General features: G+C 43.0%; 1 protein-coding gene across 5 annotated transcripts; it reads left to right on the plus strand.

The window, feature by feature from the left end:
- The first annotated feature begins 713 nt into the window (after window positions 1-713).
- PLEKHB2 (pleckstrin homology domain containing B2) lies at window positions 714-25,935 on the plus strand. Of its 5 annotated transcripts, none has more exons than XM_056499213.1 (9): window positions 714-807; window positions 11,509-11,839; window positions 14,827-14,874; window positions 15,478-15,630; window positions 16,365-16,467; window positions 17,332-17,371; window positions 18,687-18,776; window positions 19,896-20,010; window positions 21,908-25,935. In XM_056499213.1, exons 3-9 carry the CDS (start codon window positions 14,838-14,840, stop codon window positions 22,042-22,044), a joined length of 675 nt encoding a protein of 224 aa, XP_056355188.1. In that variant the 5' UTR covers window positions 714-807; window positions 11,509-11,839; window positions 14,827-14,837; the 3' UTR covers window positions 22,045-25,935. The 5 variants fall into 5 exon arrangements, with proteins under 5 accessions (XP_056355188.1, XP_056355190.1, XP_056355189.1 ...); XM_056499215.1 differs by having other exon boundaries at window positions 11,509-11,619; XM_056499214.1 differs by lacking the exons at window positions 714-807; window positions 11,509-11,839 and adding an exon at window positions 14,297-14,523.
- Window positions 25,936-26,681: the final 746 nt, after the last annotated feature.

The raw sequence follows: 26,681 nt of genomic DNA on the forward strand, positions 1-26,681 counted from the left end.
TTCTAACAGATATGTTAAACATCTCAAGCAGAAACTCTTCCTACAGCTATGGAGCTAAGCAGTGCCTAGAGCATAATTCATTGTACCAAGTAAAACATGTCACATTTCAAGATAGAAACAGAACATTCCTGCTTTTCCAGAGGCTTCGTGTGTATAACTAATGTGTAAAGTCTGCAATTGCTACCAGAAAGCTTCTGTATCAACCACAGTTTTTTAATGTCTTTTCAAACCTCTGGAGTATGTAATGCTGATACCAGTTTCTTTTCCTCTTTTTCTTTTTCTTCTTTTCCTTTTTCTTTTCTTTCCTTTCCTTTTCTTTTCTTTTCTTTTCTTTTCTTTTCTTTTCTTTTCTTTTCTTTTCTTTTCTTTTCTTTTCTTTTCTTTTCTTTTCTTTTCTTTTCTTTTCTTTTCTTTTCTTTTCTTTTCTTTTCTTTTCTTTTCTTTTTTTCTTTTCTTTTCTTTTCTTTTCTTTTTTCTTCCCTTCTCCTCTCTTCCCCTCCCCTCCTCTCTTTCTACATGCTGCTGGTTTCAGCAAGCTTCTGCAGGAAGGTGTAATCCTTCACACTTGTGTGCAAATGCTGGGTGCTCTCATCAAGTTTAAAACTGTGTGTTACTAGTGCTGTTTTCTGTGGGGATCTTGGCCTTGAATTCTTCATGACTTTCTGATGCTCATGGTTTTTTTCTGGGATATCCAGGCTTTGTAAACTGGTCTTGGCATGAAAGTAGTACCTGCCTTCCATGAATTGAATTCTGGACCAGGTGACTCTCTGGCTGCTGTATCAGAATTGCTTTGCTGGTGGGCTAATGGTATGTGTTCAACCCTGCCTGTCTCTAATAAAACTTTACTTTTCAGCATAGATAGTTTAGAGGATTTAACAGCTGCTCTCTTTCTACAAAGTCAGCTTTCTAAAATTATAGGGTTGGATGCTGAACTTTAGATGAACCTATTTCACTTGCTTTTCCTACTATCAGTCTGAGAAGGTATCTAGTCACAAAACAAATATTACAAATATTAACTTCATCATACAACAGTAAGACTTACATTCCTTTTGATAGACAGAAAAATAATCAAATAATTGTGTAGCACCACATATAGATGGAATGTGGCTTTAAAATACCATTCAACTTCTGTAAGCGGTTCACTAAGAAATTGAAGGCAGTCAATCCAATGAAAATGGATACAATAAGCTATTCACAGCTCTGTATTGCCTTGCCCTTCAGAGTCTTGTATTTGGGCACAGGGAAAATGCTTGGTGTGGAATCTGTGTTACTTGATGTTTCTCAATGACTACATAAAGCTCTTCTAAACTGGATTATGTCTGGTATTCTTTCTAACATCCTTCTTCCCTCACATAACCCATACCTGAGAGGGGACATAGGGTCTCTGAGAAACTTCAATTTTGTTTGAAAAGGAAAAAAAAAAAAAACAGAACAAATTAATAACTCTAAGTATCATGAGCTCCCTGTATTTCTGCAAGTATCCAGAAAATACCAGATACACCCTTTCTAAACAAGCTCTGGGTTTGTGACCTTGTGGTACAAGTCTGATCAGTTCCATGGAATTTCCCCTGCATTTTCCTCCCAGCTCAGCTGGCTGACCTCAGTGTCACAGGTTTTTTTCTTTGCCAGTGCAGAAGCTTTCTGCAGCAAAGATTAAGAACAAAACAAACCCTTCAAAAGTGAGATCCTCATGACAGACAGTGGCTGCAGCCCTTTGGTTTGTGCTTCAATCCAGCCCCTGTTCTGCAGCCAGCAGCTGCACTCCTGTGCCCACATCTGCATGCAGCCATCAAGGGGTGCAGGGTGAAGAGAGAATGCAAACAGGCAACTGGCAGGACTTTAATGAACCAGAGCCTGAAGCAGGTACAGGTTTGAAAGTGAACCAAAACACAGGACTAAATAGTCAATTATCCCCCTAAATAATACCTTTAAAAGTCCAAAGCAAATGTGGGGAAGATACTGATAAGCACATATTGGTATGCTGCATATCCTCTGGGGGTTGTATTCCCACAACTTCTGTATTTATATAGGCAGTCAGGCACTTTTGAAGCCTTGCTGGCTATAACAGCAATGTCTCACCAGACTAACAGCTCCAGCAGTGAGAACTTTCCTCTGCACAAGTGAGTTGTGATGGGCTTTGTTACACTGGATCAGTTCTGCCTGGGAACTGACTTTTTGAAGAACCAGTAAAGTCCCAGCTGCAGCAAGCATCTTCCATATCCGTGCTGTTTTCACAGCCCTGCATGTGCCGAGTGCTGGAGGATGTAAATCAAAGGAGAATTCTCCTCAGCTGTGCCCATCCCCTTGAAAGCTCTGTTTATCCCCTGCTAAACTGAGTGCACTCAGTGTATCACAGACATGAGAATAATTAGCCCACTGTCTCCATCCCTGCAGCGTGTCCCTCGCTTGGTGCCAGCCCTGTCAGCTGAGGCTGGCAGAGATGGTCCCAGCACTGATGTTGTTTCCTTCAGCTTTGTGGTATAAAGAGTGACACCAGGAACCAGATACTCACTTCTTCCCTCTCTGGCACTCTTTTGTTCCAAGTACAAATGGGAGTCCTATTACAACCTGACATAATTTTTGCCTCCATTTTGTGTGAAACTAAAGAGCTCCCAGGAGGTCAATGAAGGTTTCTGGTGTGAGCAAGTGCATGGAGGTAAACAGAAAATTTGCAATTAATGGGGATGTCTGTGCTGTATTTCTGTTGTAGTTGAATTAATTGTAGAGATGATGTGTTTTATTGCCACACATGCTTCATGAATGAAATATAAAAGAAAGCTGACAAGTTCCTAAGTAAATTGTTTGGAATGCTTTATATTTTCTCAGAAGGGAAGGGCTTTGCTGTAACTCCTCTAAGCAGCTCCTTCTGTCATCATCAGCTCTAGAATTCAGAGCACAAGGGCAGGATGTGAGTGCATTAATGCCACAGAGGTGACAGCATTAATGCCATGCAGAGAGGTTTGACTGATACAAACAGGAGGAAGATGCAAAGCACTTGGCACTCAGCTGGGCAATGGCAGCAGCCAGCCCTCAGATGGAAGTCTCCAGGAATGATTATTACAGTGCACAAGTGCTAGGGAATTCAACTCAGCAAAAGGAAAGCATGTGAGACTCAAAGATGGTTATGCACATTTAAAGGGTAATAAAAGTATTAAAGCCTTCCAGCATTTTTTAATGTGCCTATGCTTTACTGGGACAAGCATTATTTAGGTTATTGGGCAGAGTTCTGTGCTACTGCAAGCAATACAGTATTAATGAGTATTATACATAGTTCTAAACCCTTCCCTCTCCCCCAAGGAAAGAGCAAGCAGATCTTTACCCAAGCTTTGGAGAAATAACAGTGAGGGTTGGAGGCACTGATCAGGTTGAAGCCAAAGCTGTCTTTGAGTCACAGTGACTGCATGAGCCCCCATGATCAGCAATCATCTTGAACCACATTTTCCAAACATTCCAAGATACCATGGCAAATCCTAAATCCAGGATGTTTCTACTCAGTGGTGAACTCCTCACACACACCTACATTAGGAGAAGGATCACTTTAGGGTTTCTGTTTATTCAATGGCACCCCTAAAAAGTTGAGGAACAATGCTAAAGAACTGAAGCTGAGATGGCTGGAAGCATTCTCTGGAAAGGCCTTTCTGTCATCTAGAGGGAATCTAAAACAAGTTCTCTGTCCCAGTGCCTAAATGAAGTGTCTGAAGCTTGATGGGATGAATTAGAGCCATATAAATGTTTGAAAAGTGCCTCAGAAGTTAAGAAGCAGGATGATGCACCTCCTTGGATTATTTATAACATTCATTCCTAACTGCTTCTTTAGGCACCTAGTAAATTGGCAAGTCTACACTTTCAGCTACACAAATAGGGACAGCTTGAGGAAGCTTCCAGGAAATCCTATTACACATTATAAGTTGGCTGGCTTCATTTAGGCTCTGTCAGCAGTGGAATTACCACATTACAGGGGCTCAGTGGCTGGCAAAGAAAAGGGCACCATGAAGGGAGTCAGAAATGAAATGTTTCCAGATTAGTGATTTTCATGGATTCATTGAATTCAAAACCAAAAGCACACTCAGTGCATCTGAACTGACACATGCTGAGTCCACTCTGTGTTCATACATGTTTCCTTTCACCTTTACAGCACACCTTCCAGAAAACTGGCCCACTTTGAATTTAAAACTTCAAAGAATGGCCAGGGAGCAGAAGCAGTTTATTTCAGGAATTATTCACTATTCTACTGCATCAAAACCACCAGTTAAAGTGCTTTCTCTACAATGCAAGAACCTCAACACTGATGAAAGGGCCATTCAGAAATTTTATTTAGAAGTATAATATTATCATCTCAAAGCCCCATTAGTTTAGATACAAATATCTCAGAGCTCCAGAAGAGTTAGGGCAGATGTATAGAGTATACCCTGAAGTGTTTGTGTTAAATGCTGTTGTAAAATAAATGGATACCTGGGCTTTCTTGTTGGTTCCAGGTCTCTGAGGACTTGTCATGTGCCAGTTGACAGGAGCCAATCCTTGCTGAACATGAGGGCAGGGGATATGGTTTTTTTTCTTGCACTGGCCTAATACTTTGATTCAGCATTCACACATATCAATTTGAACAAAACCAGCAAAGTGCCTGAAGTAAACACCTCTCATATGCTGAATTAGGACTGCTGGATCTTAAATTGTTCTGAGGCAACATGAACTCTCTTAATATGCCTTAAACTTTGTTAGTGCTTGTTCTCCAGTAATTTTTTCTCTTACTTCTATTACAGTAGGGCCTGGCTGAGACCAAACCCCAGTGTGTAGGGGTGCACACAAAACACAGCAGGAAAAAATCATGTCCCACAGATCTTACATTTTTCTGAAAGTCTGTAACTTTTTTTAGAGCTGAGTGACATTTGACAAAGAATGTTTGAAATGTGCCTTTCATTCTTATGTCTTTGGCTGAAATGGTTTATTTGAAGACACAGGTGTTGTTTGAATGTTATGGTGGTTGGAAACCAGACAGTGCACCTTGAAATAGAGACACAGCTGACAATGAAACCTCAGTGAAACCACAATCCCTGAAATCACTCTATCTGCTTTTCTTGCCTGAATGGTTTTGGAAAACAGCTTTCTGCTTTGGAGCCAACTTACTAACCTGCTCAGAGTAAATAAACAGCACTCTGTCTGGTGAGCTGGTCTCAGAGATGGGTTGCACTCACCCTTTGTGTACAGCTCTGTTAAACAAGTTACGGGAGGAGGGGCTGCCTCTGTGCACACACAGACACACCCAAGCCCCTGTCATTACTGTGACACAAACAACAGCAGAACTTTCTATTTCTGGTCCTTGTTAGATCAGGGGTCAAGTCCTGAAGTCATGTAAAGAGCTTTCAGTGTGTGCTCAGAAGCCTTTTCTATACAGATGAGGTTTTCAGCAATTGATCCACACAGTTAAAATCAGTTGCATATTGGCTCTATGCCTGGAGTTTAATTATTCCTATCACTGTTTTCTGGTGAAAGCTTTCTGCTGGGTACTTAGAAATTGTCAAATAATTGTCTCCAGAGCTCTTGTATATGCAAATAATATATGATATGGAGACTACTGTCCTCCTAGATTTATAAACTACTGCAGAAACAGGCATTCTGTAGTATTTTTCATCATATTCTAGTGCTGGTCTGACACATTAACATAGAGGAAATACCTTCATGTGCTTCAAATGGAAATCTTCACAATTTTCATTTTGCTTGCATTTTATAATTAGCTGCCAACACTTCCAGACCTGACACAGTAAAGGAATAAGAGAGAACATTTCTGCTCTGATTCGAAACCATTTTAGCAAAGTTCAGACTGCCAGACTCTGCTGTCATGTTAGTGGTGAGGCAGAGAAGGGATGTTTCTTAGTTCAGCCTAGGTATTTACTTCCATCCTTCATGCCTTTCTGGAAAAGGCAAACCAAGGTGCAGGCTGGAAGGGAACTACCATGCAGTCAGATTTATGTATGGAACCTGCTTGATATGCAATCAAGTTGTGCTCAGACAAGTAAATTCTCCTGATTGCTTCCTCAGGTGCCCTCCTCCTTCTAACTCTACACTGTGAATGCTGGTGCCAAGTGTTGAATTCTCAGTTCTAACTCTTGCAGCCCACAGCTCTGGTGGTTCTTTGCTTCAATATCTGTGTATGTGCAAAATATCCAGACCCAGAAGTGACAGAGTGGAGGTTCAAAAATGAGAATGTTCATTCAGAAGACCTAAATACAAAGGGGTAGATGAAGAGAGACACTTGTGAGACACACTTCCATGCTGGCCTTTTCCTTGTCTGGCAGGAGATAATTTCTCCTGGTTTGTCTTAGCAACAACAGCTGGCACTATGCTGGGTAGCAGCTCTCACACTGCAATGTGAGAAATTATTATTATTACACAGAAATTATTCTTAGCAAAGAATTCCAAGTACCTGGGCTTGGGCATGTGGAATGCACTGGCCCTCTTACAGGGCCCTGCTTTTGAAAAATAACTGTTGAATTTCCTATAAACACCTGGAAAAAACCAGAATAGCTCAGCAGATCTCAGCTGTAAAATAAAATACCATCAGTCAAGCAGCTCTACTCCTAGTCTGAGCTCCTGCTGCTCAATCAAAGGCATGCAGAGGCTCCTGGGAGAGCAGGTATTGGAGTCTGTCCCTAGGAAAAGCAGAAATCAAACACAAGCATGTCACACACAAACCAGTGTAGCACACAGCTTGCTAATTCCCAAAAGACATTGAATTTTCATCTTCCACTTGATGTGTTTTAATGTCTGACTACTGGAAGAGAAGGAGAAAAAATATGGGGCCTAATGCAAAAGTCTCTGAAGACATGATGATTTCTACTGATCCCAATGTTTGGCAGGTTGGGTTTAAGAGGGAAGATTCAATATGCATTTGAAGACAAATAGAACCAGAGTAAGGTGAGGGAATTGACTTTTAACTTACCAGTTCCAGCAAACTTCAAGAATGAAATTAGACAAAGCAGATGCCCCCTCACCAACAGTTCTTCCAAAGTCCAAATCACAAGCAGCATGTAACTGAAAATAAGGTTAAAAAATAGTGGTAGACCAAAATATAGACTGGGAGTTTCTCTGCTGGTGGCCATTGAACTGTGGCAGTCTGATGAGGAAACACAAACATTTGACAGTTTGGCAAGGAGAGGTGTAAATCTGTTTCACCACAGTGGCACAGATTTTCTAGGTGACTGCATCTAATTCTTACTGTCCCTGTGCTTTAGTCCCTCAGTGAAAATGAAATGTAATTATTCTTTTGATCTCTTCTTTCCTTGACACATCTTTCTTTTGGCTATGACTGTAAATCTTCTCCTTTGTGCATGGAGCACTGTCTGTAAATGCTAATGGAACAGTACAGCCAATGTAAAGGTGAGAGACAGAGCTTAGATAATTCAGAGGAAATGCTCTCACTGATGCTGGCTGGCTGTCAGACCCAAACACAGTTATTAATGGAAACAGAAATGTTTTGTACCAGGCTTTTCTTCTCTTCCCTTCAGAATGGCTGCAAAGAGACAGGAACTTTTCTGCAAGTTGCAGAGGATCTAACCCATCCCTGATAACCCCACACCTTTCAAAACTGCCTACAAATAAAAGCAAGATCCAGAACTCCACATCAGTGACAGGGAAATGGCTTTGAGGTGGTGTGACCTGCAGGGATGTCTGACAAGCATGTGGTCATTCTCCTGCCAGTTTGTTTTTAATCAGATCTGAACAATGGAAGCTGACAATGAAATCCCAGAATCTCATCCAGAAAGTTCCTCAGCTTTTGGCTGGTCTTTTTGTGTGTCTGTTGTTCTCAGTGCACTCTGCAATCTGCTTCCAGAGAGCTACACTGGCCACCAGGAAGCTGCAGATGCCTCTTATTGAATGTACCTCTCTAAGCTGTTTCCTCTGTAGTGTCTGAAGAGGTCACTGCACTGCAGAAATGAGGTGTCTGGAGCACTGCACAAACTGCAGGCCAGGAGGAGGCAAAGCAGAGCAAGCATGGTTTCACTTACAGGTCAAGGAAGAGCATCCTCTACCTTTGCCACAGCCTTCTCATGCACCTGGGCAAGCCTCTCACCCTTGCTGTCAGTATGCAAGAGCTAATCCTTCTCAAGCCTTAGCTGACAGATTTTTCTAAGAAAATGTACTTTTGCTAAGGCATTTGAGTTCTTGAATCACTCTGAAACAGTTCTGTCAACACATCTGTTGCTGACATAGCCTTGAGCAAAATCCAGTTCTTTAGGTTAATGGCAGCTGTTAGGCAAGAGGCACAGCCCTTCCTGGGTGTCATCCCAGAGCACATGGCATGGGACTGTCCAGAGGGGTCTGGATTATCCCTAGGGAGGGAGACTCTGCACCAGCTCTGGGCAATCTGTTCCAGGCAGCAAGCACTGCACAGGGAGAAAGTCCTTCCTGATGTTCAGCTGGAACTTCCTGTGCATCATTTTCTGCCCATTGCCTCTTGTCCTATTGCTTGGCACCACTGAGAAGAGCCTGGTTCCACCTTCTTGGCACCCCCCTTTAAATGTTTACACACAATAATGAGGTCTCCTCTCAGGGGTCTCTTCTCGAGGCTGATCAGGCCAAACTTCTCAACCTCTCCATGTAAGACATGCTCCTGTTGATGCCTTGTTGGGGCTGCCTAAAAACAGAGGCCAGACAAAATTAAGGGAATAAAAAAGTGGTTTTATTTATTGAAGGGCCTTCAGGTACATTTCAGGCAGATGAAGCTCCCCAGAGGCTACACCCAAAATGGATGACAAGTCACAGGTTTTCACACTTTTATAAGTTTGGTCCATTTGCACATTGGGTGTTAATATTCCAATTACAACTGCAGGTAATGAAGTCATTTACCCCAAGTTTATTTCCCCCAACTCACTTTTGTTTCCATCTCTCAGGGCCTGAGGCAGTGAGGTGTCCTTGATTCCCAGGGTAGAGAGGAATTGTGTCTGACCAAAATGGGAAAGCAGCAGCTCACACTGTGTATGGAGTTTAGAGTTATACATGAAAGAATTGCAGGATTACAAACACATGAAAAATAGCAAAGCTAAAATCCTAAGGCATGACAATGCCCAGATTATTAGCACATGCTGCAGTCTGTGGTGTGGGCTCTGAGCACTGGCCAGGTTCACTGGAGCAGAGCCTGCAAGCACAGTGCCCATTCCACCTGCATTATACACCTGCTGTGCTGGGCAATTCTGTGCCATGCTTTGCACATGGATACATTATGCTTTGCAGATTGGAGCAGAACAAAACCCAAAGCAATTTTAAAAATCCATGCCCTGCACTTCAGCTCCTCATGTCCTCAACAGGTAAAATCTGCCAGGGAATTTTAATCATGGGTGTATATGAATAACCCACAGAAATAGCAGGAATTGAAAGCCAAGAGTCTTTTCCACATGGAGACATGGTCTATGTCCAAGTCTATAATTTACCTTTCTGCTCAGGACTATTATACACATGGCTAGGACAATACAACCTTCTGGAAAAACAGAAATATGTTCTTTTCCATCTCCATTTCATTGGGGAAACTTTATAGGCTATGTACAAACTATTGCAACCTGGCTTAGTTTCCCAACAATTAATCAAGTTTGCCTTATTTCTGGACCTATCTTCTGTTCTGCTATTCTCACCTAATGCCTAACTACTTTCAAGTTGCCCATAGTCTTCATATTTAAGCTTTGAAACACTAATAAATAATAATCATATAACCCTTTTGGAGTCCTAGTTCTTTGAATTCCTTATTCAGGTGTTCTCCAGCAGCAGCTCTTCTGATCTTTCTGTTGCAAGCAAGGCTCTTTGGTTGAATAATTATTTTTTAAATTTTATTACTTTTAATTTCATTACCTTGTAAGCAATGCTGATTCTGAAAAAAAAAAAAAATTGCCTGATTGAGCATGTATTAGTTGTAGTCATATTAATAGCATTACTTATAATACTTAATAATGCTGGCATGCATTCTGTTTGAAATTATTTTTCTTAAATGTATATTCTGCTTGGTTTACAGCCTAATTATATTTTATGAATCAAAGTATGAAATTTGAAATTTAAATTTCAGCTGAGGACCCTCAAATGACTGTGAGAATTCAAATGCTTATGTTGGTGACAATCAAAATTTAGCATATCTTGAAAAGATGTCAGCTGCATTATGACAAAGAATTAGAAGTCACATATGGCTCAATTTTTTCAAATATATTTTCCAAATAGAAATGTCTTAGGTGTTTAGAAATTTAATTTGCCAATTTAATTTTAACTGGTATGTTGTAACTATGATGGGGAAGTTGAACTTCAGCCTTGGTTGCTTTGGTTCAGGACAAGAATGGGAGTAAAAAAAAACAGGGTTTGGCAAGTCTTTAACATTCCAAACATTTTTTTCAAAATTATTAGTGAGGGATGAATCTTACATCATGCTTTGAAAGTTACCAGACTGACAATGCAATTATGAACAGGCTGAACATTTGAACAAAAGCCTTCACTTCCACACTTCACTGGCAAATGACTTGAAAAGAAATCCCCAGTTGTAATAATATTCACCTGAATATTCTAGTTCTTTTGCACAGGGCATTAATACTCAGGCCTTCAGCTCTGCAGCACAGCTAATTAGAAACTCTGATCAAAGTTTCCTCAGCAAATGAAGAGCCCAACATGGATAATTCAAAAGATCTCAGAGTGATAAGCCTAAGAGAGGTTTGCCTGTGCTGCCAGCTCCAGTTTCTGGCTGACTGCAGATCTGATCTTTCCTGGACCCTCAAACAGGATTTGTGTGGCACTTCTGTGGCTGGGTTCACAGCCCTGACCAACTTCCCAGGGTGGTACATGGTCCCAGACAGCTATAAAACAGTCTTGATGCTCTGTGCCTATGGAGATAATTCATCCAGGACTGCTGCCTGAAGAAGTTTAAATTTGTTTTAAAACTAAAGTTTTATATGAGCCTGGACAGCCAATGCTTTGAACACATGCCAAAAAGCAGCTGAATTCCCAAATCCTCAACAAGAGTGTTTTTCATTCCAGAAGTAAACTGCTCCCTCCCCCGGTGTAAAGGTTGTCTTGCCTTCCACCACCAACCTAATACCTCCATTTCTGAAAATAACTTTTTCAGCAAAGAAAGGTGACAGTTTTAGCTTCACAGAAAGGGCCCCTACATAAATAGAATTTGACCTACACAAATCTCATTTACTGGTGGTTTCTGAAACCTGTTCTGTTCACAGATAGATGATAGCTTTTTATCCCTCCTGTTCTGCCTACACCACTTTTCTGGTCCTTCAGAGACACATGAAAGCAAAGACTACTCTACAGCCTTGAAATACAGGGTCACAGGCTTTCTGTGCAATTTCTAGTCAGAACTGCTGTTGTGCTCAAGAACAGGTAATAGATGGGCAGGAGGAAGTTGAGGAGCTTGTTGACAGATTAAGTCAAATTGTAACTGTGATGAATATTATTTCTGATTATCTAGTCTTAAGGAGATCGAAGCAAGCAAATTAATGATTTTTTTTTTTATTATTCCTATTTTACTTACAGTTGCTATAACAGATCTCCATTAGAGACCGTTCCCCATCCATCTCCCTGAGAGGCGGTTCTCACTTCCCTCGCTGTTGGTGATGGAGCTGATTCACTGACCGCCCGCCTTATGTAAGAGTCACACCGCAGCCGGCCTTCCCTGCCTGCCTGCCTGACACAGCGCCCGGCTGCGGTTCACCGCGGGCTGGAGGGCAGAAGCGGCCGGTGCCCGGTGCCGGCAGAGCGGGCGGGGATGCGGTAGCGGCGGGGACGGGAACGGGAACGGGCCAGTGCCGCGGACACACCGTGACGTCAGCACCGGGCGGGGCGGGCCGGCGGAGCGGGACGGCAGGTACGGCGGGCAGCGCCGCGGGGACGGGGACGGGGACGGGGACGGGGCGAGGGGCCCGGCTCGGGGCCGCCAGCCCCGCCGGGGTCACCGCGCCGGGGAGGGCGGGCCGCGGATCCCGGGCAGCCCGGCCCAGCCGGCCCAGGCCAGGCCGCGGCTGGCGGGCGGAGCGCAGCCCCGGCTGGGCCCGGGGACGGAGCCGCAGCCCCCGCTGGGCCCGGGGACGGAGCTGCAGCCCCGGCTGGGCCCGCGGACGGAGCACAGGCTGCTCCCGGGGAAGCGGCCTGGGCGGCTGGGCCACGGCCAGGCAGCTCCAGAAATAGAAATCTGGCGCTGTTCAGAGCCGGAGGGGGCGGGCGGGGTTGCGTTTGACACTGAGCTTCCCGTACTGCACCCGAAGTGCCGGGCAGGGTCTGGTGTCCCAGCCCTCTCCACCTGCTCGGGGTGCAGGGTCGGGTACAGTGCTAGCGCAACCGCGCCGATCAGAATTGCTCTAGTGATTACAAGGGACAAACACTTGGTTTGTTTTGAAGTGCGTTTTTCCAAGAAAGGGACTGGGACACACTGTTGGATGTTCCACTTTGTATTCTGTGCTGAATTCTGCTGTTCCAGGGAATAGAAAGGAATAGTCCCACCACTTTGCTGCATCTACTCTTAAATTAAAAGTCCTACTACTCTTTGATTTCAGTCACCAAAATGCTTTTACTCATATTCGTTATAAATCAATTTGTCTTTGATGAAGTCCCATTTCTTCATGTTGGTGGTACTGGGCTAGTTTAACAAGCAAATACTATTGAGATGCAGCTGATCTTGCTAGGATATCTTCTAGCTCTGCAAAAACGCTTTTAAACATCATGTGGGTGGACTGTGAATACTGTATAGGACTTCAAATGAAGTGCTTGTGCTTAAAAAGCACAAGGAAGAGTATCTAGTTGTGTTTGCACCTCCTACTTTAAGTGCTGACAGATTGTTCTGTGTGATTCCTTGTTCTCTCTCCAGAGTTGAAGTTTTGGGCACTTAAGCTCTGAATTTGGAAAGGGTAGTTGTTAGCTCTTGTACAGCTGCTGAAGCTGTAGCTTTAAACACCTCTGAGGCATTCTGAATGTGAGACTTTGTGAGCCATTCTGTAATCACATGCAAAACTCAATTTATCAAGAGAAAGGTTTTCTTCTTTGTCCCCCTTTCTGTGTCTAAGTTAAATCTAACTATGCTGTTGTGTAACAGAGTGGGTTTAAAGGTAGCAGCAAAATTGCATGGCCTAGACTAACACTTGCAGCAGAACTGAAGTTCATGCAAATTCTTTTTTGGCTTGTAGACTATGAAACAGCCTCCAGAAATAGTGATTTCACCTTATTGGGTGAAACTGGAAGGCATGGAAACCCCATTAGAGACACCCATTCCTGTGAAAATGAAGAGCAAGTAGACTGTTTCCTTGTAAAGGAGAATCAAGGGGAGAGAAGCCTGTACAGGGGAGGTGGCAGAATGAGGCTCAGGTCCTTTGTGCTGCTTTGGTACTTTGGAAGAATTGATTGGCCTCTGTTTCTCTCCGTCTGTAGATGGGTGACAAGAGCATGCTGTGACCCAGAGCAGGACCAGGTGACCATGATTAAAGCAGGGCAGGAATCTGACACTCCCTTTCAGTGGGCTCTCAGCAGAATCTTTCTTTTCCCAGAAGCTGTTAAAAAAGTCAAGAATAAGAGGTTTATCTTTACCTGCAGGTGGTTCTCACCATCATTTCCAAGCCTGTGCAGCATGAGGCATTCCTTAAATATGAAATCCTGACAGTTATAAACTTGTGTGCTGCAGTATTTGCCCAGTACTCTGAAGAGGACATAGCTACAAGTAATATCCATTTGATCAGGAAACAGATATGCTTACTAACTTTATATTTTATTAGAAGATTAAAAAACTTTTCTTCTTCTCCCTTCTCCTCAGCATTAAAAACATTCTGCCAAGGTTTGTCTGGGAGGAGTTCCTCTGTCTATCAAATCTATGCCACCTTTCACCCCCTCATGACCCCCCCCTTATGCTGCTACCAGTAAAATGTTATTTGTTAGGTCTCTCATATTGGCTTACAGGCCCCACAAATAACTTCTGAAAAGCAGCCTTCTCAGGGGAGGCTTAAAATTCTTCTGTTCTTGCTTTTCTAGTTCAATTGCACCTGAATAGTTGGGTTTTTATAATCTCTTTTAAAACAATAATCAGAACACCATTAGGCTATAAAATAAAACTTCATTTTCCAATATATCCCATGCTTGATCTGTTTTTTTCAGCATGTTCATAAACCTGTATGCAGTGGCCGAGTACTTAATGTCATGTGTGAGAACTTGAATGTAACACAGAGTCCTTGCAGTGCTATTTCAAGCTTCATTTAAAAGCTGGGGAGAACTGAGAATCTTATTTTATGGGCTTATCTTTTACTTACTTTAATTCTTCTTGGAGTGAGCTAGTGATGATTTGAAAGAAATGCAAGTCATAAAAACAGCTTTCTCCTTCCTGTTTAAGATTAAACTCTTACAGCTTTTGTTTTGACTGGACTTTGAACCAGTGAATTAGAAACACAGAAGAGGAAGTACAGAAAAAAAAAAGAGGCAGATAGAAGTGAGGGTGCTTGGTAACTTGAGACTGCAGAATACAGGAAGTACACGTATGCAGGGAGAACAGCTACACTTGGGAAGGAACTGGTGGTGAGTCAGGAAGCAGTCATTTCCAGTCTGTCTCTTCCCCATTTTCTAAAGCAGTGGCCATAGGCTTTTGTTTGCCAGTTAGACATCAAGGTGGTGTCTGACAGTCAGGCTGGATCGCAGCACTTGCACATTTGTTACGTCCTACACCAGCTGTGCTTACTGAGTATCTTCAGCTGAGACCTGCTGCAACGTGAGCTGGGTGCATGCAGCTCTAATAGATGGTGCTGAATGCTTCTTTCTAATCTATTGTGAAATACTGAAAACTGCTTTTTCCCCCCTTCCCCCTCCCCTTCTGCCCGCTAGGTTAAGCAACAATGGCATTTGTGAAGAGCGGATGGCTGCTCCGGCAAAGTAAGTCATGGGTCTTTCTCTTCCTTCTCTGCCTGTTCACTGGGATTTCTTCAGAAAACAGAGCAGTGTAGTAATTCCCAGGTTTTCTTAAAACAGGCCTCTAGTTCTGTGGGTTGCTTCTGTTGTTTTTTGGTTTTTTGTTACTTTCAGGACACATCACATAACGACGTGTCATGATGGCATTCCCATGTGACCTTTGAGTACTCCAGAGGGAAACAGGATGTAAACATATCTGAGATGTCTGACTGGCAGATGCTGCTCTGTAATTAGTGCTGTATAAGTGGGACTTGGAAACTTTACCTGACATGTCAGCTTAGTGTCTTTCAATTAATCATGCCCTCTGCTTGTTCCTGCAGCAAGTTAGAACTCAAGCATCAGGTCATGCATTGACAATAAAACCAGTTTTGCTTTAAATCCTGGATAAAATATGGCACCAAATCCTCTAATGGGGATTAATTAATCCTTCCAAGTGAGGATATTGTAATACAGCATTATGCTTGGCATTTTGGAATTTATCTGAGGCAACTGTGAAGGATTTCTTGGTTTATTTTTATTAACTTTAGGACAGAAATATTTCCTGAAATGTGACTGTTTGATTTTTAGGTACCATTTTACGGCGCTGGAAGAAGAACTGGTTTGATCTGTGGTCTGATGGCCGCTTAATATTCTATGATGATCAGAGTCGCCGTGATCTGGAGGATAAAATCCACATGCGGATCCACTGCATCAACCTCAGAGTGGGAAGTGAATGTCGAGGTAATAATCAAATCTTCAGGGTTTGTGTATCCAGGGATTCTTTACAACTTCAGTGCCTGCCCAGCATACCACATACAGCACTGCTGCAGGTGGAGACGTGTCCAAAATGTGTGCAACTTCACTGTTCTTGAATCCCCCCACCTTCCAAAAAAACTCAACCCACCAACTCCTAAATTGCTTTAGAGATACCCAGGGCATGGTATCACTGTGTGATAGGTTAGGTTAGGTTTGATACTTCCTGCTGAAACTCAGTGAGGACAGTGTACCATGCATGCAGGAGGATGGGATGTTCCCAGCAGCACTGTGTGTCTGATACAGAGCATTCCTGGTGTGACCACAGTGCTGCCTGGATGGAGAGGCAGGGCTAGAAATGAGAAACCTCAGCAGATGTTTTTCCTAAGTTCACTTCTAGCATTTGTTAATGCTCCACTTGGTGCTGACACAAGGGAAGGACACAAGTGCTGGAGAGTTCTTATTGCTAAGAAGGGATTGGTTTTGCTGTAAGACACTTGCATTTCATAGGACTGGTGTTCAGAGCTGCTTACTTTCAGGACACTCTGAAGAGTAAGAACAGGTTATTTCCTTCTGGGACTTGTTCTGATGCCATGGAAGGCAGCTACAACTGGCCCCAGTTTAATTTGACTTAAATTGACTTTAAACTGACTCCCTTCTTGTACATGTGATCATGTAATGCTGTTTATACTTTGTAACTCATCTCTGTTTTTCTCACTTAGATTTCCAGCCTCCAGAGGGGAAGCAGAGAGACTGTTTACTGCAGATTGTTTGCCGTGATGGGAAGACAGTCAACCTCTGTGCAGAGAGTGCAGATGACTGCCTGTAAGACAGCCAGAGAATAATGGTTTTGCTGCTTCTCTCTCTTTTATCTCTCTATGTCTCTCCCTAGTTTTTAGCCCCCCTTCTTTCAGAGATATGTTTTAAGAAAGTTTTCAAGCAAATGAAAGCAGGTTTTCAGTGACAATAGCTCTCCTAGAAGTTGTCTCGTTCATGCAAACTAACTGCAAGTTAAGTCACTGAAAACACTAAAGGGTGAGGAGGAGCAGAAGAATGATTAATATGATTAATGTGAGACTTGTTAAACAGATTTTTTTTTTAGATTTTTTTTGCCATTCTTTAGGAGCACATGATGTGGCATTAGCCAAAGGACATCCTAGTGGTGATAGGAGGAATATTCCATTATTGTGAGCTCTCAGCTGAGCTGGGCTGTGTAGAGTTACAGATAACTTCTGTGACCACTGTTTGCCAAGAATTGTGGCCATGGAGTGTGCCCCATGGCAGGGAGGAGTTGGGTGAGGTGTACCTACCTCCTGGGAAATAGCATCAAGGCCCCTGCTCTAATAAGCAGAGATGAGCTGTTCTGCTGGGTGCATCTCTTCCTATTACCTCATCCTAAGCATGACTGCATATTTCCTGCCTGTTATGCTTGCAGCAAGGACCTCCAAAACTGCATCCATCCCTCCTCTTGTTCCTCCTCATTCTTTCTCAGCTCTGCAAAGAAAGGAATTATTTCTCAGTCTGTGCATTCATTGGAGTGTCTCATTAGGCTTTGACACATGCAGAATCTTAAACTCTGCTCCTGGAGTACCTCTAGTTGCTAACCTTGTTTGTTTTACTGACCTGAAAGAAAAAGGTGGCATTAATTTTTATTAGAGTTCCACTAACCAATGGGGTTTCTTTTTGCAGGGCATGGAAAATTGCTCTCCAGGATGCCAGAACAAATACAGTGAGTGTCCTACCTAGACTTTATACTGATAGAGAAGCAGCACATCAGTGTTATGTGTGGTCCAGCAGTTTAGTTGTGAAATCATGTTCCATCCTTCTCTGCTCAACAGGGTCATGAGCATTATGGTAAAGCTTGTGGGTGGGGAGGAGAATGATTCTCTGGATCACAAACACATCCTTGCAGGCAAGTCCAGGCAAATATATTTGCTGTGTGGAAAATAATGATTTTAAGGAATGATTTCTCTGGGTGGATGTGAATGTTTGGAAAGCTGGTCTGTGGGCACTGAGGCTGTGGGCAACAAGCAAATCTGCAAGCAGCAAAAATGAACTTTTCACTCCTAGTGTTTGTTGCCTCCCAGGTGGGTGCAGTGCTAAAGAAAGCTCACTACACAGCAGCTGTTTGTTAATGTAGATCCATCCCACTGTGGGATGCTTCTTGGCAGAGACATGGGGAAGAGTGAGATGCTTGGAGGGGAGTGCAGGCATGCTGAGGAGGAGTGTATTACCTCTGCATTGCCCTGCTAGCTGTGGAGAGAAACAGGAATCACAGAAGCCTCTTGGTGAGTCTTCTGGAGATCTGTATCTTTGGGCACTACATCCATCCACTTGTGGGTATTGCTAATTTGTTTTTCCTTTAGACTGCCTTCCAGAGTGCTCTGCAGCACTGGCTTTCCTTGGATGACTAGGCTGAACCAATCCAAGGTGTTTCTGTTTCAGGGGAAATGCTGTGTTTTGTAGAAGCTTATCTCAGTTTCTGCTGGGTCACATTAGGGGCAAGAATACAAGGGTAGTGTAAAAAATCTTAATATTCTTTGAGAACTTACTCTAAATGGACTCAAGTGTTACCACCTCTGCCTCAGGTAGCACTTTTGGCTACTGCATTTGTTTCCTCTACCTGCTTCTGCAGAACTTGGTGATACCACTCTGGGGTGCCAGGAAGCAGCCAGCTTAGTTGTGAAGATTTCTTTATCTGGAGACAGAAGATGATCAGGAGGAGGGTAATTTCTAAATCTGAGGCTCTGGAATGGTGGAAGGAGCCAGGGTGCTTGCATGTACACTTATGATTATCTGTGGCACAAACACAGGGAAAATTTATATGTCTCCTTTCTGTGGTTGATCAGGAATTTGTATTCTCCCAGGTCTACTCTCCAGGTACTTTGTTTTTGCAGCCTTTACAAGGTAGTCACTGCTCTCTTAACACACAGTGTGGCTGAAGGTTACTTTTTCTTTGGGGTCATTAAGTTTAAATCCTTAGACTGCTCTAACTGTCAGTCTGCAGGAACAGGTGATAACTGCTCTCTGTCCATGGTGTTTAGGGCTACGTGGGATCTGATGTGATGTATGATGAGACAGCCATTTCCTCAGCCCCTCCTCCCTACACAGCTTATGCCACACCATCACCTGAGGTAAGAGTTGCAGTCAGGAAGTGTTAACACGAGCAAGGCAGCAGGAGCAGCCTCCTTCTGGCACTCACAAAGTGCTGCATTGTACTCATACCCAGCTAAAAAGCTTTTACAACAGCAGAGAGTAAGGCACTAGCAATCTATTGCTGCTTTTATTTGAGTTGGATTTCCTTTGAAAGGGATGAGGCACATAAAGATGGGAGGTGTATAAAGGGGTGGCTGCTCAGTGAACTTGAAAAATAAAGCTTCTGAGAGACAGGGCAGAATTTATTTGGCTGATCTTCAAATACATTGGTTGTGCAGCTTCTAACACAAGGAGGTGTAGCTACACTTTCATGTTGTACAAGCACTGGAAAGGTGTAAGGTCAGGAGTTTTACAAATAGGGTGTAATGATGGAGCTGCCACTTTTAACACATAAGCATTTTGTTGTACCAAGATGCCACAGCACAATAACTCTAGTTCCTGGGTACACAGTTCTTTTGCAGTGAAGGAGCAGCTTTGGGACCAAACCAGGATATGTTGGGGATTTCTGGATATGCTTAGTTGCATGCAGTTATATGTGGGGGGATAGTTTGGAGCACTATTGCTTTTTGCACTATCTGCTCCAGCCTCTCACTTTTGTTAAGAATGAGTTGTGGTGTTGGAAGCTTCCTCTGTGCAGCCTCCCTTTTGGAGAAAAAAATCACTTGTAAAACATGCAGCTCTAGAGTATTTGTCTGTAATCTGACATTTGCTTGCAGCAAACCCTCTCAGAGGGTTATTTGGAGTTTTTTGGGATTGGCTGCTGCCTTCCTGGCACTTCTGAGCTCCCCAGAGAGCTGTGGTTGGCATGAGGGCAGAGAGGAGAAGCTGGCAGGGCTGCTGTGCCTCTGTCTGATGATCCAGGCCCTGCCTCTGCCACTGCCTGTCCAGGAAAGGAAGAGAGTGAATGCTGCTTGGAGTGCACATTTTTTCAAGCAGCTGCTCTGAATCCATTCTAAGGAGTAGTTGGCTGTAGCAGGACAGCCTGGATATTTTAGTGAAACTTTAACTCCATTAGAAAGGAAGGCAGATTGAGCAGTGTGCTTAGCTGGATGCATAGCAAAGTGTATTTATGTAACAGACCATTTTCACTGTCACAGGTTTATGGCTATGGCTATGATCAGTACCATGGTGCATATCCCCCCGTGGGCCCTCAGGTCTTCTATGCCTCCAATGGACAAGCTTATTCTCTTCCCTATCAGTATCCATACCAAGGTAAGCAGCAAATCCTCCACCTTCCCACAGAAGCTATTTCAGTCAATCTTTCTGGCTTTAGCTCTATTAATCACCATCCTTTACCAGCCACCACTCCTGCACACAAAGAAGGAAACCTGACCTGTAACTGGAACCAAGTCCATTCACCCTTTCACAACAAAGGGAGTACAGTGAAAGGGGTTTTAAGGGATTTAACCTTCCCAATGGGATCTCAGCATAGTTACATTGCTTTATAAACTCCTTTTGAAGCATACAGAACTCTAAACTACAGCATGTTTTTTAAGGAAAGGTACAAGAGGCAGAGGAAGATAAGATTTTGTGATTCAGTACTCCATATTGGGCATTGATGGAGCTTTTCATTCATCTGTTGCTCTTATACTAGTTTGATTATTTAAATGCAAGTTTCAAAGGTAAATCCACTCCCAGAACAAGGTTGTAGCTGCTTCCTTCCCCATGTGCTGGAATTGCAGTAAGGCAGCTTTTCAGCCTCATGAAATCTTCTGTTGCTCTGTTCAGGTTTGTATAGCTTTCAATCTCAAAAACAGGAAGCAAAGAGTAAAACTGTAGGGTGTGCTTTTAATCACAGTCACCTTAATTTAGGGTTATTTTTGCATAGAGCCCCAGTCCTACAGAACTGGGGCTTTAGAGTAGTGCAGGTAATAAAAATGAGAAAATTAATTGTTTATGGCCTGACTCTGCAAACAAGAATCTCTACTGAGATTTTTTTATTTCAGTTTTGAGGGAGATTTTGTTTTCTATTTGACATTTTTCAGGTTATTTCACTTGCCTTTTCCTTTTTTTTTTTTTTTTTTTTTTTTTTGTTATAATGGAAGTGCATCAGCATTTAAAGCTTTTAAAGTTTTCTTCATCTAAGTTACTGAAGTCCTAAGATATAGATGATATACATTCAAACACAGAGGAACATATGTTCTGTTGCTTCTGAAAAGCAGAACTGTTTTAAAAAACAAGAACTGTTTTAAAAAACTTCCAGCAGGCCTTGGAAATCAAGCCAAACCTATATGATAGCAATGCAGCATCAAATAATAACTCCCCTGACCAGTTTGCAAGTCCAGTGTGATAAGATACTGGTTACTGGTAGGGCATAGTAACCAAGGCTCAAGGTTTTCCTTCACCAGGGTCACTAACTAAACCTTAGGGTTCAGGTTCACCACAGCATCTTATTTAAGCCCTTTCAGCTCCACTCCTTCTCTGCAGTGACATAATCCTTCTTGGGGGGAGAGTCATGCATTGTTGGGAGTCAGTGAAAGCCTTTCCTAGTTGTATTTAGTCGGGTTACTTAAGAATCTGTTACAAAACACCATTGTGGGATTTTCAAGAATTTTTAATCTCCCTGAAATGTGTGGAAGGGAATCCAGTACTGTTATGTTTGCTTTGCAGCTAGGAGCTAAACCAGAAAACATGACAGGTGAAGCTTGTACAAGTCTGTTACAGAGCAGGGGTCAGTGGCTTTGTGAGTCTCAGGTTTATTTCTTACTACTGGCCAATTTTCATCTGAACAGAAATGTAGCAGCTGTCACCACCCCACAGATCAGTCCAGGATGTGAAGGCTGAATTGCAGTAGGCAGTAAATGTAAAGAACTGATGCAGGGTTTCAGACAAATTACTAGCTTGAGGCCTGCCAAAGATTTTTTCAGGGGAAGGGGTAAGGGGGAAGAACTAAACTATTTCCTTTAACTTCAAGGCTGAATCAATTTTTGGACCCATTTCTTACATTAAAACCACAAAGTGAATAGAAATGTATTCTACCTGTGCAGCTGACAAAATATTGGTATTTATTTGAAGGAAGAAGGTGAAAGAATGGCCTGTTTTGAAACTGCAGTATTGAGATACACATTTATTTTGCCTTCTTCCCAACATTCTCCCTCTCATTCCCTAGGACCTTATGGCCAGCCCCCTGCAAACCACGTCATCATTCAGGAGCGTTACCGTGACAGCGATGGAGATCTTGCACTGGGCATGCTGGCTGGAGCAGCAACTGGAATGGCTCTGGGATCATTATTTTGGGTCTTCTAGATTACCCTTTCCTTATCTCTGTAGTTTCAAACCCCTTTATTGTGTGCAATAATATATTGGCAATGTTGTTTACTGTTAAACTTTGAAAAATTCAATAGTTATTTTTCAGTAGTGACATCTTAATAACTGATTCTTAACTGTCTTAATGAGAGTTTAAAGGCACCATTTAGTTAAGTGGTTGGAGATGGCATGTGCTGCTCTTGAATTCTGGTCTGATGTACAGAATTATAAGGGTCAATATGAGCACCAGTGTCACGTGGTAGCAGTCACCTTCTTTATGAGCAGACTGTTATTGTAAACACCATATGAAAAAAGGGTTTTGAGGGGGAGGGGTCTAAGTTCTAGTTCAAATAAAAGGTTAACAGGAGTCCTGCATTAGTATGGACACACTACTGGCTTTTAAACATTCCCTGGAAAAGCACAGAGCTCAGCAGAGATTCCTTGGGCATTAGATAGTCTGCCGTGCTTGAGGGTTTTTTTGTTTTCAGACTTGCCTGCAGATAGTAGTGTGCTTTCTTAGGTGGAGCCCTGTTCTTCTCACACCATCCAGGTAAAGTTGTCTCTGAGAATGTATGAGCAAACCACTCAGAAGCAGCAGCACTGTTCAATTCTTTTATTCTCCCAGAAATGTGAATGACCAGTGGCAAGGAAGAGCAGTGTTTGTTGTTCTAGCTCCCTCTTTATCCTGGATGACTCTTCTGTGGTCAGATAGAAGTAGCAGATCTTTAGCTTTGGAGGTGTCTGCAGAACAGCAGCCTCAGACACTGCACAGCTGCATTGTTAGGAACCAGCCATTGTCCTGTGTCTGTGTTTGTCATTGCCATGGCTCTGCAGAGGCTGCAGGAGGAGAATGAACTTGAACAGCCCTCGCTCTGTTGGGCCTCCCAGCCCCTCTGCAGGCAGGAACAGTCAGGAGGGGAGAGACAAGTAGACCTTGCACACAGGCACTTTGATATCAGCTGCCTTGCCAGGGCTAGGACAGGATGCCTGCCTCAGCCACCAAGGTTTCCTGAAACAGGTTCCTTATTTGCAACTAATTTTGAGCACACCTGAGCTTGGATTTGTTGTATGCACACTTCACATTCAGCAGGTCTCCTCTCCATGACTTGTTGAGAAAAACACTCCAAAGAACCTGTCTGGTTTTGCTTGTAAGAATGGTTTCTGTGTGCTGTGGACTGTACCCTGGAGTGCAGCTGTTTTGTGTGTTACATGGCCTGTTCTAATCCATGCTGAGCTGTGCTCAGCAGGGAAAGAAATGCATGGGCTTTCTTGTTCAGGTAAATGAGGCAGGGTGCCTAAGTTGAGTTCTTATAGTAAGAGGACTTATTTTTATACTGCCACTTTCAGCTTCCTGTATTCATATACTGTTTTGATGTTAAGTCTTACTTATCCTTCCATTCAGAAGAAGGTTCATTTCCTTACAGTTCACAGGGTTTCATGTCAGGAAAGAAGAAAACAGATGAGAACTTGCACCCATATAAATTAAACTGAAGTCCCAATATTCTCCATTTCATCCTAAAACTCTCTTGGCTCTGGCCTACTTATTTAAGCAGTAGAGGTCCTGGACAAGAGTTTGGGTAGCAGCCAGGGGAGGCACTAGGCTTTCATGAGCCTTAGGACTAACTCAACCAAGTGGCATCACTGGAAGTAAACAGACAGATGTAATTGTGGCTGCTTTACTCAGAGTGCCCTAATCCAGGGAAGGTGAACTGTGTTTAGGAGGCTGGCTCTGAGCTGTGCACCAATGTGCATGCACGTCCTTTCACAGTTTAACACAAGGTGCACGTGTTCTGCCAGTTAGATGTACTGAAAGAACATTCTGGAAGTGCAAAAGAGGACTAAAGTGAAAGTTTCCTATTGCTGGTCCAAACCAAAAGAAATTGCAGTACACTACTGAAGCTCTCTTAGAGACTTGGTAGCTATGTGGTCAGAAAGGGATGGAAAATAAGTGAATAAAAATGTCTACCATTTTAAAAAGCCCTTTAAGAGTGAATTTGATTACAGGTCTTTGCTGCTGTTTGGTTTGTGCTTTGCAATAGTGAGTTCTGCAGAACGCCTCCACCTCTTCTTCCTCTGTGATTCTTAATTTGTAAGGAGTAGGGGAGAATTAAACAACTGGGCATCATATGATTTTTTTGAATTTCATAATGACCAGGAAAGGATAACACAAAATCAGTCAGCTAGGGGCTCGGGTTTGTTTTTGTTTTTTTTCAGAAGAGCTGTTAGTTACAGCAGGGGAACATGTCTTTTGTGTTTTCGGGAGATAACTCTGTCTAGGTCCCTGGTTTCTTCAAGTGAAGTATATAAAATAAAGATTGTTGATTGCAAAACATTCCTGGGTTGAAATTCAAATTAATTTTTTTTTTTAAGTTGTAAATTGAAGTAATTCTCCATTAAGAAAATAACCTTACAGTTCTCAATGGAAAAACTCTACAAATTGAAGCGAAAGATTCTAGTTTTGGCTTGGAAACAATAGGCTGCTTTTATACAAAAATCATGAACTATTTTCTATCTCAGAAGCACAGGCATTTAGAAGCCAGAAAGCAAGTGTACAAACCTGTGCTGGAGCAGGAAATCAAGAGCACAGTTATCTCCCTGCAGGTGCTTGTAGCCTTTCTGGTCTCACTGCAGAGACAGAAGTGGCAGCATCCCGGTGCACAAAGCAGCAGCGTGGGGACTGCCACCTGAAAACCCTGGTTGTTGAAGTCAGAATTGCTTCCTGAAGACATGCTCGTGTCTCCAGTTGCTCAGGACCAGAGCAGAGCTTTGGTCAGATCCACAGTAATGTCTGGCTGGATGCACAGTCATGGCTCAGTAGCCTTTCCCTGCCCAGCTCTGCACTTCATGCATCTGCAGCTGGTGTGGGTGCTGCTGTGAGCTGAAGGAGATGGGGTTTGGGGCTTGGAGGGACTGCCATGCCAGGTTCTGCAGACCAGTGGTACCACAGGGATGGGAAGAGGCAGCAGGTGTGGCAAGATAATTTCCAAAGCAGATTGAAATGATTGTTTGTTTCTGAACGGTGCTATTCATGACTATAATTCCATTTATATTTGTGTAGTACTCAAGCACACATTCCTGCTTTGGCCCAATACTGAAGCCCCCTAAAGCTGCAGGAGGTTCACAGGTAGCCCAGTGCCACTGTTTTTGTGCAGTGTACACTGTCAGGTAAGGATAAATCTGTTCAGCAGTGCCAGGCTGTTCAGAATTCAGTGTCAGTGCTGATGGAGGTCATGAGCCCATGTGTTCTTCCTGGGACTTGGTACTTTTGGGCTCTCAGCTATGGATAGCTGGACAGAGCCAGACTTCCTGAGAGCAGGGTGGGAGTGCTCAGCCTCCTGGTAAGCCTGGCCACATTACAGAGGCAAACCAGGCCCCTCTCCCACATTCTGTTACAGCTGAAAACCTAGCTATTGGCTTCTTTTGCATGGATTTGAGGGAGAGCCAGTCTCTCCTAGAGTGGGTAAAGGCTTATGGGCTAGAGAGGAATGGGTGGGCACTGTTTCTGTTTCTGTACAGAACAACTGCACTGACTTCCAGCAAGGACACAAAGCACATTCCAGGCAGTGTCTAGGTGGAGCTATTCTGCATATCATCCAGCACTGACTTACTTTGGTTTGTTCTTCAGTGGAGATTCAGTGGGTGATGGAACCAGCTACACATGGAGTAGAGGAGAAAATTCTCAGCCATGTTCCTCAGATGTGTTTTTGCTTTTCCTCCTCAGCATAAGACTGTGTTCCAGTCATGGAGGGTAGCATGCAACAAGTTTCACCTCCAGAACCTTTATGTTCTTGTGCACTCCCTGTCTTTACTGCAGCTTTTACTGTATGTCCTCATTCTCATTATTAATTTATAGCAAAATAACCATAGAAATAAAATTCATATTTAGTGTAATTATTTTGTCTCTACATGTTTACTAGCCTCTATTCAACACTTCTCATTTAGTTGGAGTGTAGACAGCTCAGGCTGACAAACCTTGGGCATCTCAGTTACCATTTAATAAGCATGATGTAAGGTCTGTGAAATCAGCAAAGTAACTCCACACTAACACCACTGTACTAAGATTAGAATTAAAACCTATTTCTTTCTAATGGAGTTGAAGGCTTTGACTCAGAAATGCTTAATCTTGGATATATGCAACACTGATCCAGATTTACCATTTGACATTGTGTTATCAACAGATTTGTACTGTTTAGTGTTAGACTAAGCTGCTTGGAGCACAGATGTTGCTCTGGGCAAAATGCTACTGGTTGCTGTATTGGTGTTTCCTGTTTATGAATTGCAGTTGGGTACAATCAATAAGTTTGCTTTGACAAAGACACTAAATGACCACAGCTAGCTCTGCCTCCTAAAGGCAGACAATCTTGCATTTTTGCAAGAAATTAAACTTGTAGTCTGAAAGACCACAGTATGTTTTGTGAAACAGTATCCCTGCTTTTGTGCACTTACTTTTTTATGCAGAAGGGTGGTGGGTTTTTAGCCTCTAAACTGGGGAAGGAATGAAAACAAAACCGCTATTTCAACCCACCAGCTAATGTCAGAGTTTGCTATGTTGACTGTGCTTGTTTTGTCAGTCAGCAACTCCTTATGGTGGATTTACTAGGCTAAGCACCACATCATGTATACTTAACCCTACCCAC

The sequence above is a fragment of the Oenanthe melanoleuca genome, chromosome 9 (assembly GCF_029582105.1).
Source record: "Oenanthe melanoleuca isolate GR-GAL-2019-014 chromosome 9, OMel1.0, whole genome shotgun sequence".
Taxonomy (NCBI): domain Eukaryota; kingdom Metazoa; phylum Chordata; class Aves; order Passeriformes; family Muscicapidae; genus Oenanthe; species Oenanthe melanoleuca.

Coding starts and splice junctions, on each gene's coding strand:
- PLEKHB2 (XM_056499213.1), top strand. CDS start 14,838: ATGGCATTTGTGAAGAGCGGATGGCTGCTCCGGCAAA. Junction 16,468..17,331: donor GAGAGTGCAGATGACTGCCT/GTAAGACAGCCA, acceptor TTCTTTTTGCAG/GGCATGGAAAATTGCTCTCC. Junction 18,777..19,895: donor ATGCCACACCATCACCTGAG/GTAAGAGTTGCA, acceptor TCACTGTCACAG/GTTTATGGCTATGGCTATGA.